Source organism: Ostrea edulis, chromosome 3 (genome assembly GCF_947568905.1).
Source record: "Ostrea edulis chromosome 3, xbOstEdul1.1, whole genome shotgun sequence".
In the NCBI taxonomy this organism is placed as follows: domain Eukaryota; kingdom Metazoa; phylum Mollusca; class Bivalvia; order Ostreida; family Ostreidae; genus Ostrea; species Ostrea edulis.
Window position 1 is genome coordinate 97572363 of NC_079166.1, and position 16759 is coordinate 97589121.

A 16759-nucleotide genomic window follows, 5' to 3' on the forward strand; every position below is an offset into this window, starting at 1 on the left:
ATAACCCCGGGACCAGAGCAAGACTCCAATAGAACTCTGCACAGAAATATATAGGAAAATTATAGAATGTTCTGTTCAAAGTCTCAGTGTACAATGTGTCAAGTTATATGAAAGTGTCCTGAAGTAGTGAAGATTTGATGTTTTTACCAACTTTAAATAGGAATAAGGGAAGGTTCTTTACAAACCTTTTTCTCGGGAGAGAGTGACATAGACAAATCATGTGAAATTGATATAAAAGCATCGTTGTGTAGTGTACAAATGAGCATCTTAACACCATGCCCCACCCCCCTCTCCCGGGAGGGGGGTGTAAGAGCACTAGGGTGTGTGTAGAGTTTGAACTGCTCAGGTGAGCGTTGTGGCCCATGGGCCTCTTGTTTCTCTTTGTATCTGACCACCAGGAGGAAGCACGATCCACCATTAGACAAGCACTGGACCAGGTGAACTTCGGTTACACGGAGTGTATTGTCCGAGTGAACTCGGTAACGAGTGGGCTTATGGAGAAGGACTTGACAGAAGTATTGAAGGCGGAGAGAATGCCTCATGCTCTCATGCTTCCCAAAGTAGAGAGGCCGGAGGACATTGATATGGTAATGACGTTTTTGTGTTTATTGTTTTACATTTCAACTTTTCCAGATTGTAAGATATGAACAAATACAGTTAAACTTCGATATCTCGAACATCGATATCTCAAATACCATCGATATCTCAAATACCATCGATATCTCAAATACCATCGATATCTCAAATACCATCGATATCTCAAATACCATCGATATCTCAAATACCATCGATATCTCAAATACCATCGATATCTCAAATACCATCGACATCTCAAATACCATCGACATCTCAAATACCATCGACATCTCAAATACCATCGACATCTCAAATACCATCGACATCTCAAATACCATCGACATCTCAAATACCATCGACATCTCAAATACCATCGACATCTCAAATACCATCGACATCTCAAATACCATCGACATCTCAAATACCATCGATATCTCAAATACCATCGATATCTCAAATACCATGGACATGTTGAAATAATTGGGAAGTCCCAATCACTTGTTCTTACCTTCGATATCTTGAATCCTCGGATATGTCAAAGTTTTTTCTCTGTCCCATCAAGTTCGAGATAACAAGGTTTGACTGTAGATTGATGCAGATCGAGATGGAGGTCTGGCAGTTTATGCTGTGTTTCAGCAGATTTTATGTGTTCTGTGTTGTATAGGTATTCTTAGACTATATGATTAAAACACAGATACACTACCATATCTACATGTAGTGAGGAAATCCTTCAGATACACTACCATATCTACATGTAGGGAGGAAATCCTTCAGATATACTACCATATCTACATGTAGGGAGGAAATCCTTCAGATATACTAACATATCTACATGTAGGGAGGAAATCCTTCAGATACACTACCATATCTACATGTAGGGAGGAAATCCTTCAGATATATTAACATATCTACATGTAGGGAGGAAATCCTTCAGATACACTACCATATCTACATGTAGGGAGGAAATCCTTCAGAAAACAGGATCCAGTTTCACATTAGTTAACATTAACACACAGTTAACTTGACAGGATCCAGTCTCACGTTAGTTAACATTAACACACAGTTAACTTGACAGGATCCAGTCTCGCGTTAGTTAACATTAACACACAGTTAACTTGACAGGATCCAGTCTCACGTTAGTTAACATTAACACACAGTTAACTTGACAGGATCCAGTCTCGCGTTAGTTAACATTAACACACAGTTAACTTGACAGGATCCAGTCTCGCGTTAGTTAACATTAACACACAGTTAACTTGACATTAACTCTTACATTTATCTAACATTAACTAGACATGAACTGTCAGTTAGAATTCACTAACCTTTGTACAACTGAACCCTGGCTGATATCTGACCTTGTATGACAGATATCTGACCTTGTATGACAGATATCTGACCTTGTATGACAGATATCTGACCTTGTATGACAGATATCTGACCTTGTATGACAGATATCTGACCTTGTATGACAGATATCTCACCTTGTGTGACAGGTATCTCACCTTGTGTGACAGATATCTCACCTTGCATGACAGGTATCTCACCTTGTATGACAGGTATCTCACCTTGTATGACAGATATCTCACCTTGTATGACAGATATCTCACCTTGTATGACAGATATCTCACCTTGTATGACAGATATCTCACCTTGTATGACCGATATCTCACCTTGCATGACAGGTATCTCACCTTGTATGACAGGTATCTCACCTTGTATGACAGATATCTCACCTTGCATGACAGATATCTCACCTTGTATGACAGATATCTCACCTTGTATGACAGATATCTCACCTTGCATGACAGATATCTCACCTTGTATGACAGACTTGTATGACAGATATCTCACCTTGTATGACAGATATCTCACCTTGTATGACAGGTATCTCACCTTGTATGACCGATATCTCACCTTGTATGACAGATATCTCACCTTGTATGACAGATATCTCACCTTGTATGACAGATATCTCACCTTGCATGACAGATATCTCACCTTGTATGACAGACTTGTATGACAGATATCTCACCTTGTATGACCGATATCTCACCTTGTATGACAGATATCTCACCTTGTATGACAGATATCTCACCTTGTATGACAGATATCTCACCTTGTATGACAGGTATCTCATCTCCCACTTTTGTTTCTGTATCTTTCAAAAATTCTCTATTTTGTGTCTGGCATTTGTTTTTCTTCAATGTTAAATGTAGATCCACACGGGGGTATAGTAACTAATTGTTTCATGATGAAAAAGGAACATAGTTCACACAGAGCCAGTAAAAGTGACATAGTTCACACAGAACCAGTAAAAGTGACAGTTCACACAGAACCAGTAAAAGTGACATAGTTCACACAGAGCCAGTAAAAGTGACATAGTTCACACAGAGCCAGTAAAAGTGACATAGTTCACACAGAGCCAGTAAAAGTGACATAGTTCACACAGAGCCAGTAAAAGTGACATAGTTCACACAGAACCAGTAAAAGTGACATAGTTCACACAGAGCCAGTAAAAGTGACATAGTTCACACAGAACCAGTAAAAGTGACATAGTTCACACAGAGCCAGTAAAAGTGACATAGTTCACACAGAACCAGTAAAAGTGACATAGTTCACATAGTTCACACAGAGCCAGTAAAAGTGACATAGTTCACACAGAGCCAGTAAAAGTGACATAGTTCACACAGAGCCAGTAAATTAAATCTGATTATTTTGTTCTGTTGCCAGTTTACCAAACGACTGAAGGAAGCATTGCAAGGGAGACCACTCTCTACCCGTCCGTTCTTGATAACGTATGTGGAGAGTGCCTTGGGGCTGATGAATCTGAGGGACATATTTAAGAAGACGATTGATCTCCAGCTGAAGGAACAGCTCTACGTTCTGGACGGGGTCGTGTTTGGGTCCGACGACTTCTGTGCCGATATTGGTGAGGCTGACTTAGATCAAAAGAAAAACTACATGTACTTTTTTGAAGTGAATTTTTCTCAGCATGTTCATTTAACTTTGCTGGTGTTTGATTATTTCCTAGCAATCTTTTGCAGAGATTTGAATGGTGTTTTTTTGTTGCTTTTTTTTTTTTTTTACAATATCTGAAATGTTATATATGTTATTTTATATTTGGCCATGAAACTTAACATGGTAAGTTTTTAGGACTGGAAGATGGCCCCAACTGATGTGTATTTTTAGGTCAAAGGTTAAGGTCACTGGGTCACACATGGAAAGAAATGATTTCTTTTTGTCTTAAACATTATTTAAACTTTAATTTAAAATTAGCAATGAAACTTTGCATGAAGACTGTCAGAAAAGAGGATGTCTCCTGTTTTATAAAGCACAAATCTAATTAGCTACAGAATATTAGCTGTCTTGGGAATCCCCATGTCTCCCCCCCCCCCTCCCTGAGAGCTACAATTCTGCAGCTAAATTGTATAAATTGTAATGAAGATCCCTATAATAGGAACGTATGCCACATACATTCTCTAATTTTCAGGGTTCAGGTTAAACTTTTTTTGTATTCATTGAATTTTCACAGGAGCCACACGGACATCTGATGCTAAAGAATTGCTGTATGCCAGACAGAAGATTGTCACCTGCGCCAAGGCCTTCAAACTACAGGCGATTGACATGGTACATATTGATTTAAAAGGTGAGTAGCTTATCTCAGAAACTGAACCCATGTATCGATGTGCCAAAAAATTGATAGTGATCTTGGTGTTCATGAGATTTCTTGTGGGACTGAGGATCCACAGTCCATATTTGTGTTTTGGTGTATCCAGTTATCACCATACAGCAAGGACCCGTGTCTGACAAGTAATACAGTTAATGATCTAATCTACTGTATATACTTGCCTATAAGTCGGATATTTAGGGGTTGAAAATCAAGTGAACGTTAGGGGTCTGACTTATAGGTGAGACATATTTGGAGTTATTTATAGATTTAGAGTTATTTATAGATTTAGAGGGCATTGAGAAGCAGTCACTGGAGGGTGCTCGGATGGGATTCACTGGAAAACAAGTCATCCACCCCTCTCACATCCCGATTGTACAGAGGGCTTTCTCCCCGACTGCGGATCAGGTGAAGTGGGCCACAGAGCTTGTGGAAGCATTTAGTAAACATACGGATTCAGGAAAGGTGAGACAACAGCAGCCATCACTGTAAACACAGTCCTCTATATCACTGTAAACACAGCCTCGTACATCACTGTCAACACAGCCCTATACATCACTGTAAACACAGCCCTGTACATCACTGTAAACACAGCCCTGTACATCACTGTCAACACAGCCCCGTACATCACTGTCAACACAGCCCCATATATCACTGTCAACACAACCCTGTACATCACTGTCAACACAGCCCTGTACATCACTGTCAACACAGCCCCGTACATCACTGTCAACACAGCCCCGTACATCACTGTAAACACAGCCCTGTACATCACTGTCAACACAGCCCTGTACATCACTGTCAACACAGCCCCGTACATCACTGTCAACACAACCCCGTACATCACTGTCAACACAGCCACGTACATCACTGTCAACACAGCCACATACATCACTGTCAACACAGCCCTGTACATCACTGTAAACACAGCCCTGTTCATCACTGTCAACACAGCCCCATACATCACTGTCAACACAGCCCTGTACATCACTGTCAACACAGCCCCTTACATCACTGTCAACACAGCCCCATACATCACTGTAAACACTGCCATGTACAGTACTGTAAACACAGCCCTGTACATCACTGTCAACACAGCCACGTACATCACTGTCAACACAACCCCGTACATCACTGTCAACACAGCCACGTACATCACTGTCAACACAACCCCGTACATCACTGTAAGCACAGCCCCGTACATCACTGTCAACACAACCCTGTACATCACTGTCAACACAGCCCTGTACATCACTGTCAACACAGCCCTGTACATCACTGTCAACACAGCCCTGTACATCACTGTCAACACAGCCCTGTACATCACTGTAAACACAGCCCTGTTCATCACTGTCAACACAGCCCCATACATCACTGTCAACACAGCCCTGTACATCAATGTCAACACAGCCCCGTACATCACTGTCAACACAGCCCCGTACATCACTGTCAACACAGCCCCGTACATCACTGTCAACACAGCCCTGTACATCACTGTCAACACAGCCCTGTACATCACTGTCAACACAGCCCCGTACATCACTGTCAACACAACCCCGTACATCACTGTCAACACAGCCATGTACATCACTGTCAACACAGCCCTGTACATCACTGTGAACACAGCCCTGTACATCACTGTAAACACAGCCCTGTTCATCACTGTCAACACAGCCCCATACATCACTGTCAACACAGCCCTGTACATCACTGTCAACACAGCCCCTTACATCACTGTCAACACAGCCCCATACATCACTGTAAACACTGCCATGTACAGTACTGTAAACACAGCCCTGTACATCACTGTCAACACAGCCACGTACATCACTGTCAACACAACCCCGTACATCACTGTCAACACAGCCACGTACATCACTGTCAACACAGCCCTGTACATCACTGTCAACACAGCCCCATACATCACTGTCAACACAGCCCCATACATCACTGTCAACACAACCCTGTACATCACTGTCAACACAGCCCTGTACATCACTGTCAACACAGCCACGTACATCACTGTGAACACAGCCCTGTACATCACTGTCAACACAGCCCTGTACATCACTGTCAACAGAGCCACGTACATCACTGTCAACACAGCCCCGTACATCACTGTAAACACAGCCCTGTACATCACTGTCAACACAGCCCTGTACATCACTGTGAACACAGCCCTGTACATCACTGTCAACACAGCCCTGTACATCACTGTCAACACAGCCACGTACATCACTGTCAACACAGCCCCGTACATCACTGTCAACACAGCCCCGTACATCACTGTAAACACAGCCCTGTACATCACTGTCAACACAGCCCCATACATCACTGTCAACACAGCCACGTACATCACTGTCAACACAGCCACGTACATCACTGTCAACACAGCCACATACATCACTGTCAACACAGCCCTGTACATCACTGTAAACACTGCCCCGTACATCACTGTAAACACACTGAGACATGATGGATGTTTAAGTGGGGAACATCAGCATACAATCCGTAAAATACTGAGGACAGAAGCAAATGAATGTAATCTAGACTGCTTGTTGTCCCCCACCGCAACGCGGAAGGGGACATAGAAATACCGGTGTCTGTGCGTCCATCCCACTTCACTTTGTGGACGCAACTCCTCCGAAACCGCTCAACGGATTTTGTACATATTTTGTGGGATTGTTAGTCACCATGTGTAGTTGATCATATTATGCCGGAATTTTGATTCGACAATTTTGACAGGAGTTATGGGACTTTGTTGAATTTGTACATAGTACACTATAGGAACACTTTGTGAACACAACTCCTCCGAAACTGCTCACCGGATTTCATTCAAATTTTGTAGGATTGTTAGTCACCATATGTAGTTGATCATATTGCACCACCATTTTGATTCGACAAATTTTACAGGAGTTATGGGACTTTTGTGCTTCAACTTTTTTTGCGGCGGTGGGGAACATGGCTATGTGTAACAATCTTGTCTTTGATTAGAAAGCAGAAAGATTAAGATTGTTAAGCATATAAAACTTAAAATTTATGCATATTATTTTAAGCCCTCACATCCGAGTTCATGAAAATATCTTAGCAACATCCATGATTTTTCTACATGAATAATTGTTTTGTATAAACTCATTTGACTTTAAAGCTCAAGTGATCTTTCAGATCAAGTTTTCTCGCTATCTTTTGTCAGTAAACTTGTCTACCCTTTTTAAAGAACCACTGAATCAATTTCAATTAAAACTTAAGAAAACAAATCCTTGGGTAAAAAGGGAGCAAGTATCAAATGAAGGGCCCTGCCCTCTTCCAAAGGGAGATAATTAAGACAAGATGTGTTTCTGAAACACTGATGCTTCCATATGGCCAAAAGTTGTGAAAGCCATGTCACTAATCATTCAAAAGTTGTGAAATATGAAAGTCCTGTCACTAATCGTTCAAAAGTTGTGAAATATGAAAATCCTGGCACTAATCATTCAAACGTTGTGGCCAAGGTTAGTTTTTCAAAAGTTAGTCAAACTTCAATCATTAGGTAAAAATTTTGCACCAGGAATGCACATGTAAAAAAAAAAATGAAAGCCCTATTACCAACCATTCAAAAGTTATAGCCAAGATTAATATTTTGGCAGACAAACTGACAGAACAAAACCTATATGTTACTTCACACAGGTGAATGTATAACATGTTTACAATACTGGTAAATGTATAACACGTTTACAATACAGGTAAATGTATAACACAATACAGGTAAATCTATGACACGTTTACAATACAGGTATACTAAATGTTTAACACAATACAGGTAAATGTATAACACAATACAGGTAAATGTGTAACACAATACAGGTAAATGTATAACACGTTTATAATACAGGTATACTAAATGTTTAACACAATACAGGTAAATGTGTAACACGTTTACAATACAGGTAAATGTATAACACGTTTACAATACAGGTAAATGTATAACACAATACAGGTAAATGTACAACACAACACAGGTAAATGTATAACACAATACAGGTAAATGTATAACACGTTTACAATACTGGTAAATGTATAACATGTTTACAATACAGGTAAATGTATAACACAATACAGGTAAATGTATAACACAATACAGGTAAATGTTTAACATGTTTACAATACAGGTAAATGTGTAACACAATACAGGTAAATGTACAACACAACACAGGTAAATGTATAACACAATACAGGTAAATGTATAACACGTTTACAATACAGGTAAATGTTTAACACGTTTACAATCTATTTTCAGGGTGCTTTTTCATTTCAAGGAAAAATGATAGACATGCCATCTGTTTTACAAGCGAAAAACATTTTACAACTGTCCACTAATGTGAGTTCCAGAACATCCTGACACTGGATTGGTTAATTGACCAGTGACCTTCATTGACCCTGAGTGCCATATTGAAGAGTACTACGATGTGCTTTGATATCCTGTATGCTGTCAATTCACCATCATCTGTTATCATCATTGGTGATGTCCACAATTCATAACATATCCTGCAGCAAGAGATATGTTTTATACTCGTATGGAGCAGCCAATCAGATTGTTTTATACTCATATAGAGCAGCCATTCAGATTGTTCTGTAAGTGTATGAAGCAGCCAATCATATTGTATCAAATTGTTTTATACTCATATGGAGCAGCCATTCAGATTGTTTTATACTCATATACAGTGCTCCAAGTTGCGAGTCGCATTTTGCAGCCAATCAGATTGTTTTATATTCATATAGAGCAGCCAATCAGATTGTTCTGTACGTGTATGAAGCAGCCAATCAGATCGTATCAGATTGTTTTATACTAATATAGAGCAGCCAATCAGATTGTTCTGTACATGTATGGAGCAGCCAATCAGATTGTTTGGTACATGTATGAAGCAGCCAATCAAATTGTATCAGAATGTATATTACATATATAGAACAGCTAATAAGATTGTATCACATTGTTTTGTAGACCTCTAGAGCAGCCAGTCAGATTGTTTGGTACATGTATGGAGCAGTCAATCAGATTGGTTTTTACTCATTTGTGCTTCAGATTATTATGTTGATATTCAGAGAGTATACATGTATGTATGGCGTGTTACAGCAGTTTATTATTTTTAATCTGTCTGGTACATGGATTTCTGTTTTTAGATAATCTTACATACAGTTGGGGTGTTAGGTCTTTTCTGCCCTGCAGGATATAATCTTTTCTGTTCATGTTCAATAACATTATGTAACCTTGCATTTGATATTTAAATAAATTCCTGACTGTTACATATATTGAAATTTCTTATATGTTCACTAGTTATCAAAGCTGGATATTCTCTGTGATGGAATTACAACAGTGTTCCGTTCCACTAAGAGCTCATCGCATGGCTAGTACGTAGCATAGTGGAATCGTCCGAGGACTTGATTGAATGTATATTGTTTAACATCCCATTCGAGAATATTTCACTCGTATGGAGATGTCACCATTGCCTGTGAAGGGCTGAAAAATTTAGGCATATGCTCGACGCTTACGGCCTTTGAGCAGGGAGGGATTTTTATCGTGCCACACCTGCTGTGACACGGGGCCTCGGATTTGCGGTCTCATCCGAAAGACCGCCCTATGTAATCGCCTCTTACGACAAGCAAAGGGTGTTGAGGATCTATTCTAGCCCGGATCCGCACTTCAGGCCAGTAGCTTCTTTGCTGTAAGGGCGAATATGTGAAGGCAACGTCTGGTGGGAAATTAAAAATTTTAAGTTACGAATTTTGCCATCGCACTCTTGTCTTTCTATCTGTGCTCTAATACCGGTCAAGAGACTTGAAATGACGAGAAAAGAGGGGGGGGGGGGGGGGTTTAAGGAGGCAATTCCAGGAAGAAAATGGACGGTATGTTTTAGAATTAAAAGACTGAGCAAATTATCATGAATTAAACTAAACTTAAAAGTTGTGGTTTCTGTAACTTCTGTACTGGGTTAACCCTAACCCTGACTACTGGTTGTGGTTTCTGTAACTTCTATACTGGGTTAACCCTAACCCTGACTACTGGTTGTGGTTTCTGTAACTTCTGTACTGGGTTAACCCTAACCCTGACTACTGGTTGTGGTGTCTGTAACTTCTGTACTGGGTTAACCCTAACCCTGACTACTGGTTGTGGTTTCTGTAACTTCTGTACTGGGTTAACCCTAACCCTGACTACTGGTTGTGGTTTCTGTAACTTCTATACTGGGTTAACCCTAACCCTGACTACTGGTTGTGGTTTCTGTAACTTCTATACTGGGTTAACCCTAACCCTGACTACTGGTTGTGGTTTCTGTAACTTCTATACTGGGTTAACCCTAACCCTGACTACTGGTTGTGGTGTCTGTAACTTCTGTACTGGGTTAACCCTAACTTTGACTACTGGTTGTGGTGTCTGTAACTTCTGTACTGGGTTAACTCTAACCCTGACTACTGGTTGTGGTTTCTGTACTGGATTAACCCTAACCCTGACTACTGGTTGTGGTTTCTGTAACTTCTGTACTGGGTTAACCCTAACCCTGACTACTGGTTGTGGTTTCTGTACTGGGTTAACTCTAACCCTGACTACTGGTTGTGGTTTCTGTAACTTCTGTACTGGGTTAACCCTAACCCTGACTACTGGTTGTGGTGTCTGTAACTTCTGTACTGGGTTAACTCTAACCCTGACTACTGGTTGTGGTTTCTGTAACTTCTGTACTGGGTTAACCCTAACCCTGACTACTGGTTGTGGTTTCTGTAACTTCTGTACTGGGTTAACCCTAACCCTGACTACTGGTTGTGGTTTCTGTAACTTCTATACTGGGTTAACCCTAACCCTGACTACTGGTTGTGGTTTCTGTAACTTCTATACTGGGTTAACCCTAACCCTGACTACTGGTTGTGGTGTCTGTAACTTCTGTACTGGGTTAACCCTAACTTTGACTACTGGTTGTGGTGTCTGTAACTTCTGTACTAGGTTAACCCTAACTTTGACTACTGGTTGTGGTGTCTGTAACTTCTGTACTGGGTTAACTCTAACCCTGACTACTGGTTGTGGTTTCTGTACTGGGTTAACCCTAACCCTGACTACTGGTTGTGGTTTCTGTAACTTCTGTACTGGGTTAACCCTAACCCTGACTACTGGTTGTGGTTTCTGTAACTTCTGTACTGGGTTAACTCTAACCCTGACTACTGGTTGTGGTTTCTGTAACTTCTGTACTGGGTTAACCCTAACTTTGACTACTGGTTGTGGTGTCTGTAACTTCTGTACTAGGTTAACCCTAACTTTGACTACTGGTTGTGGTGTCTGTAACTTCTGTACTGGGTTAACTCTAACCCTGACTACTGGTTGTGGTTTCTGTACTGGGTTAACCCTAACCCTGACTACTGGTTGTGGTTTCTGTAACTTCTGTACTGGGTTAACCCTAACCCTGACTACTGGTTGTGGTTTCTGTACTGGGTTAACTCTAACCCTGACTACTGGTTGTGGTTTCTGTAACTTCTGTACTGGGTTAACCCTAACCCTGACTACTGGTTGTGGTGTCTGTAACTTCTGTACTGGGTTAACCCTAACCCTGACTACTGGTTGTGGTGTCTGTAACTTCTGTACTGGGTTAACCCTAACTTTGACTACTGGTTGTGGTGTCTGTAACTTCTGTACTAGGTTAACCCTAACCCTGACTACTGGTTGTGGTGTCTGTAACTTCTGTACTGGGTTAACCCTGACTACTGGTTGTGGTTTCTGTAACTTCTGTACTGGGTTAACCCTAACCCTGACTACTGGTTGTGGTTTCTGTAACTTCTATACTGGGTTAACCCTAACCCTGACTACTGGTTGTGGTTTCTGTAACTTCTATACTGGGTTAACCCTAACCCTGACTACTGGTTGTGGTGTCTGTAACTTCTGTACTGGGTTAACCCTAACTTTGACTACTGGTTGTGGTGTCTGTAACTTCTGTACTAGGTTAACCCTAACTTTGACTACTGGTTGTGGTGTCTGTAACTTCTGTACTGGGTTAACTCTAACCCTGACTACTGGTTGTGGTTTCTGTACTGGGTTAACCCTAACCCTGACTACTGGTTGTGGTTTCTGTAACTTCTGTACTGGGTTAACCCTAACCCTGACTACTGGTTGTGGTTTCTGTACTGGGTTAACTCTAACCCTGACTACTGGTTGTGGTTTCTGTAACTTCTGTACTGGGTTAACCCTAACCCTGACTACTGGTTGTGGTGTCTGTAACTTCTGTACTGGGTTAACCCTAACCCTGACTACTGGTTGTGGTGTCTGTAACTTCTGTACTGGGTTAACCCTAACCCTGACTACTGGTTGTGGTGTCTGTAACTTCTGTACTGGGTTAACCCTAACTTTGACTACTGGTTGTGGTTTCTGTAACTTCTGTACTGGGTTAACCCTAACCCTGACTACTGGTTGTGGTGTCTGTAACTTCTGTACTAGGTTAACCCTAACTTTGACTACTGGTTGTGGTGTCTGTAACTTCTGTACTGGGTTAACCCTAACCCTGACTACTGGTTGTGGTGTCTGTAACTTCTGTACTAGGTTAACCCTAACCCTGACTACTGGTTGTGGTGTCTGTAACTTCTGTACTGGGTTAACCCTGACTACTGGTTGTGGTTTCTGTAACTTCTGTACTGGGTTAACCCTAACCCTGACTACTGGTTGTGGTGTCTGTAACTTCTGTACTGGGTTAACCCTAACCCTAACCCTGACTACTGGTAATGAATAAATTGTGTGTGAATAATTGAATTACGAATCCCTGACTTGGAAAGCTGGAATTGCATATAAATACATTTAATCAAACACGTTGAAATTTCATAATTGGAAAATAAATGAGATTGTCTTTTCATGTACTAGGCATCCATTCACAAAATACTGGGAGTTGAAATCACTCTCACATGGACTAGTACGTAAATCCTCTTTCAAATACTTAGAAAACACCTCTGCTATTAAAGTAGTTTGTAGCGTTTTTACCTTTGACAGGCGCGTAGCTGTCTATACACAAGTACACGACTGCGTGCACATCATTTGCGATCTGGAGAGAAAGAGACGGAGAGGGATCTTTGTCGTTAAGATATCTGTACCTAAAATAACTGCATTATATAGTGCCGGTTTATGATTTAATCAGCATCATGATATCCATTCAATGAAATTTTAAAGTCCCTTTTGAATTTCAAATCAATTGCTTCATGTCGAATACCACTTTAAATATTGTACAATGTGTACACGGATTAGGATGTTCTTTGCTATCGGTAACATTTACCATATACATGTATACCAATCGAAAACAAATGAGAGCATTCGTAGAACGAATGTAAAATCAGTCCTAGTACACACGGTTGGCATAATAAAACACTTTAGAAAATAATTTTGTGTGAATTCTATTTATTTTGGAAATTGACAAGAAACCCTGTTTCTATGCACAAAAAAATTGTGAAATCAATGGAAAAATCCATTAGCTTCTTGGGGCTACGCCCCCTGTGCACCCACAAGGGCTTTGCTCTGGACCCACTGGGGACCTCAAGGCGGTTCCCAGACCACTTGCCATACTTTGCGTATATACTTCATTTCTTTTTGGCTACGCGCCTGTTTGAGATACAAAAAGAGAATTTCCGTCCTCATGTTCACCACAGGGCCGGGGCTACGCCAGTTTTGTGATCACAGAGTTCAGGCCCAAAACAGGCTCAGCCCCTGTGATTTTCACTGGCCATAAAGCATGAAGTATACCCCAACATGCGGGGCATAGGCTATGTTGTGACCGAGGTGTAGGCTATGTTGTGACCGGGGTGTAGGCTATGCTGTGACCGGGGTGTAGGCTATGCTGTGACCGGGGTGTAGGCTATGATGTGACCGGGGTGTAGGCTATGTTGTGACCGGGGTGTAGGCTATGCTGTGACCGGGGTGTAGGCTATGTTGTGACCGTGGTGTAGGCTATGCTGTGACCGGCGTGTAGGCTATGTTGTGACCGGGGTGTAGGCTATGCTGTGACCGGGGTAGGCTATGTTGTGACCGGGGTGTAGGCTATGCTGTGACCGGGATGTAGGCTATGCTGTGACCGGGGTGTAGGCTATGTTGTGACCGTGGTGTAGGCTATGCTGTGACCGGCGTGTAGGCTATGTTGTGACCGGGGTGTAGGCTATGCTGTGACCGGGGTAGGCTATGTTGTGACCGGGGTGTAGGCTATGTTGTGACCGGGGTGTAGGCTATGCTGTGGCCGGGGTGTAGGCTATGCTGTGACCGGGGTGTAGGCTATGTTGTGACCGTGGTGTAGGCTATGCTGTGACCGGCGTGTAGGCTATGTTGTGACCGGGGTGTAGGCTATGCTGTGACCGGGGTAGGCTATGTTGTGACCGGGGTGTAGGCTATGTTGTGACCGGGGTGCAGGCTATGCTGTGACCGGGGTGTAGGCTATGTTGTGACCGGCGTGTAGGCTATGTTGTGACCGGGGTGTAGGCTATGCTGTGACCGGGGTAGGCTATGTTGTGACCGGGGTGTAGGCTATGCTGTGACCGGGGTGTAGGCGATGTTGTGACCGGGGTGTAGGTTATGTTGTGACCGGGGTGTAGGTTATGTTGTGACCGGGGTGTATTCTATGTTGTGACGGGGGTGTAGGCTATGCTGTGACCGGGGTGTAGGCTATGTTGTGACCGGGGTGTAGGCTATGTTGTGACCGGGGTGTAGGCTATGCTGTGACCGGGATGTAGGCTATGCTGTGACCGGGGTGTAGGCTATGTTATGTCCGGGGTGTAGGCTATGCTGTGACCGGGGTGTAGGCTATGTTATGTCCGGGGTGTAGGCTATGTTATGTCCGGGATGTAGGCTATGCTGTGACCGGGGTGTAGGCTATGTTATGTCCGGGGTGTAGGCTATGCTGTGACCGGGGTGTAGGCTATGTTATGTCCGGGGTGTAGGCTATGTTATGTCCGGGATGTAGGCTATGCTGTGACCGGGGTGTAGGCTATGTTATGTCCGGGGTGTAGGCTATGTTGTGACCGGGGTGTAGGCTATGCTGTGACCGGGGTGTAGGCTATGTTGTGACGGGGTGTAGGCTATGTTGTGACGGGGTGTAGGCTATGTTGTGACGGGGTGTAGGCTATGCTGTGACCGGGGTGTAGGCTATGCTGTGACCGGGGTGTAGGCTATGTTATGTCCGGGGTGTAGGCTATGCTGTGACCGGGGTGTAGGCTATGTTATGTCCGGGGTGTAGGCTATGTTATGTCCGGGATGTAGGCTATGCTGTGACCGGGGTGTAGGCTATGTTATGTCCGGGGTGTAGGCTATGCTGTGACCGGGGTGTAGGCTATGTTATGACCGGGGTGTAGGCTATGTTGTGACCGGGGTGTAGGCTATGTTATGTCCGGGGTGTAGGCTATGTTGTGACCGGGGTGTAGGCTATGCTGTGACCGGGGTGTAGGCTATGTTGTGACGGGGTGTAGGCTATGTTGTGACGGGGTGTAGGCTATGTTGTGACCGGGGTGTAGGCTATGTTGTGACGGGGTGTAGGCTATGTTGTGACGGGGTGTAGGCTATGCTGTGACCGGGGTGTAGGCTATGCTGTGACCGGGGTGTAGGCTACTGAAGCGGCAATGTAGATGGTCGAGGTTCGTTTTTGGATAATATCTCAATTCATGGGTATATTTCGTAGGAAAGCATACCAATGTATATGGTTATACAGAAGAAAGCTTCAGAGGAATGTATGGAAACAAATATATCCACTGTACACTTTCTAGTTTTATCAAACATCTCAACACAATGAAGACGATCGGGGCAAGTTAGGCACTACCGTATGTCTATAATCAAAAAACATTGTCAGGGTAACGCTAAGTGTTTTACCATCACTTTTCTGTATGGGTTTGTGATTATTATCAGGGTAACGCTAAATGTTTTACCATCACTTTTCTGTATGGGTTTGTGATTATTATCGGGGTAACGCTAAATGTTTACCATCACTTTTCTGTATGGGTTTGTGCATATTCTGCTGGAGTCTATAAACCAATCTTATTCAAAGATATCGACAAAAAATTAATGTTGTGCACGGGGTGTATGCTACCGGATGTTTTTTAAGAGCGGAATGTCAGTCGATATTTCAGCATACTGATTGTAGTAGAACATTCGCTTGTTGTTTTATATGCCGGTAAGTAAAATAGTTTTGATTGAAACTCTGGAAACACGACATCCGTATATATTAGTATACAATTCTTTTACACGCGGTGTATATGTATGCTAATGTATACTGAATGTTAATTATGTTCATCTAATTTCCACTGTTGCTTTACAGAAAAATCTAGGGGAAACCATACCGAGAAAGTTCACGGGGATGAAGAAATTCTTCTATGTCAGTTTTGCTCCAAGGGATTTATCGCCATTTAGAAAGTCACAATAATATAACCAATCATGTGGTCAGAACTAGTGATGGGAATCGGTGAGAATTTCATAATCGATGATTGGTTTACTGTAATTAACTAATCATCGATTATAATCGGATATAGAGAAATTCTATAATAATTGTA

At 42.3% G+C, this 16759-nt stretch overlaps 1 protein-coding gene across 4 annotated transcripts in view; it reads left to right on the forward strand.

Annotated features, from left to right (window-relative positions):
- Nucleotides 1-9525, forward strand: part of LOC125675511 (citramalyl-CoA lyase, mitochondrial-like) — a 15730-nt gene extending 6205 nt beyond the window's left edge. For all 4 annotated transcript variants that reach the window (XM_048913240.2, XM_048913239.2, XM_048913238.2 and 1 more), the window contains 5 exons: nt 399-587; nt 3307-3505; nt 4109-4222; nt 4530-4708; nt 8520-9525. In XM_048913240.2, the coding sequence (XP_048769197.2) occupies nt 399-587; nt 3307-3505; nt 4109-4222; nt 4530-4708; nt 8520-8621 (783 nt within the window). In that variant the 3' untranslated portion in view covers nt 8622-9525. The remainder of the gene's footprint in view (nt 1-398; nt 588-3306; nt 3506-4108; nt 4223-4529; nt 4709-8519) is intronic.
- The last annotated feature ends 7234 nt before the right edge of the window (nt 9526-16759 follow it).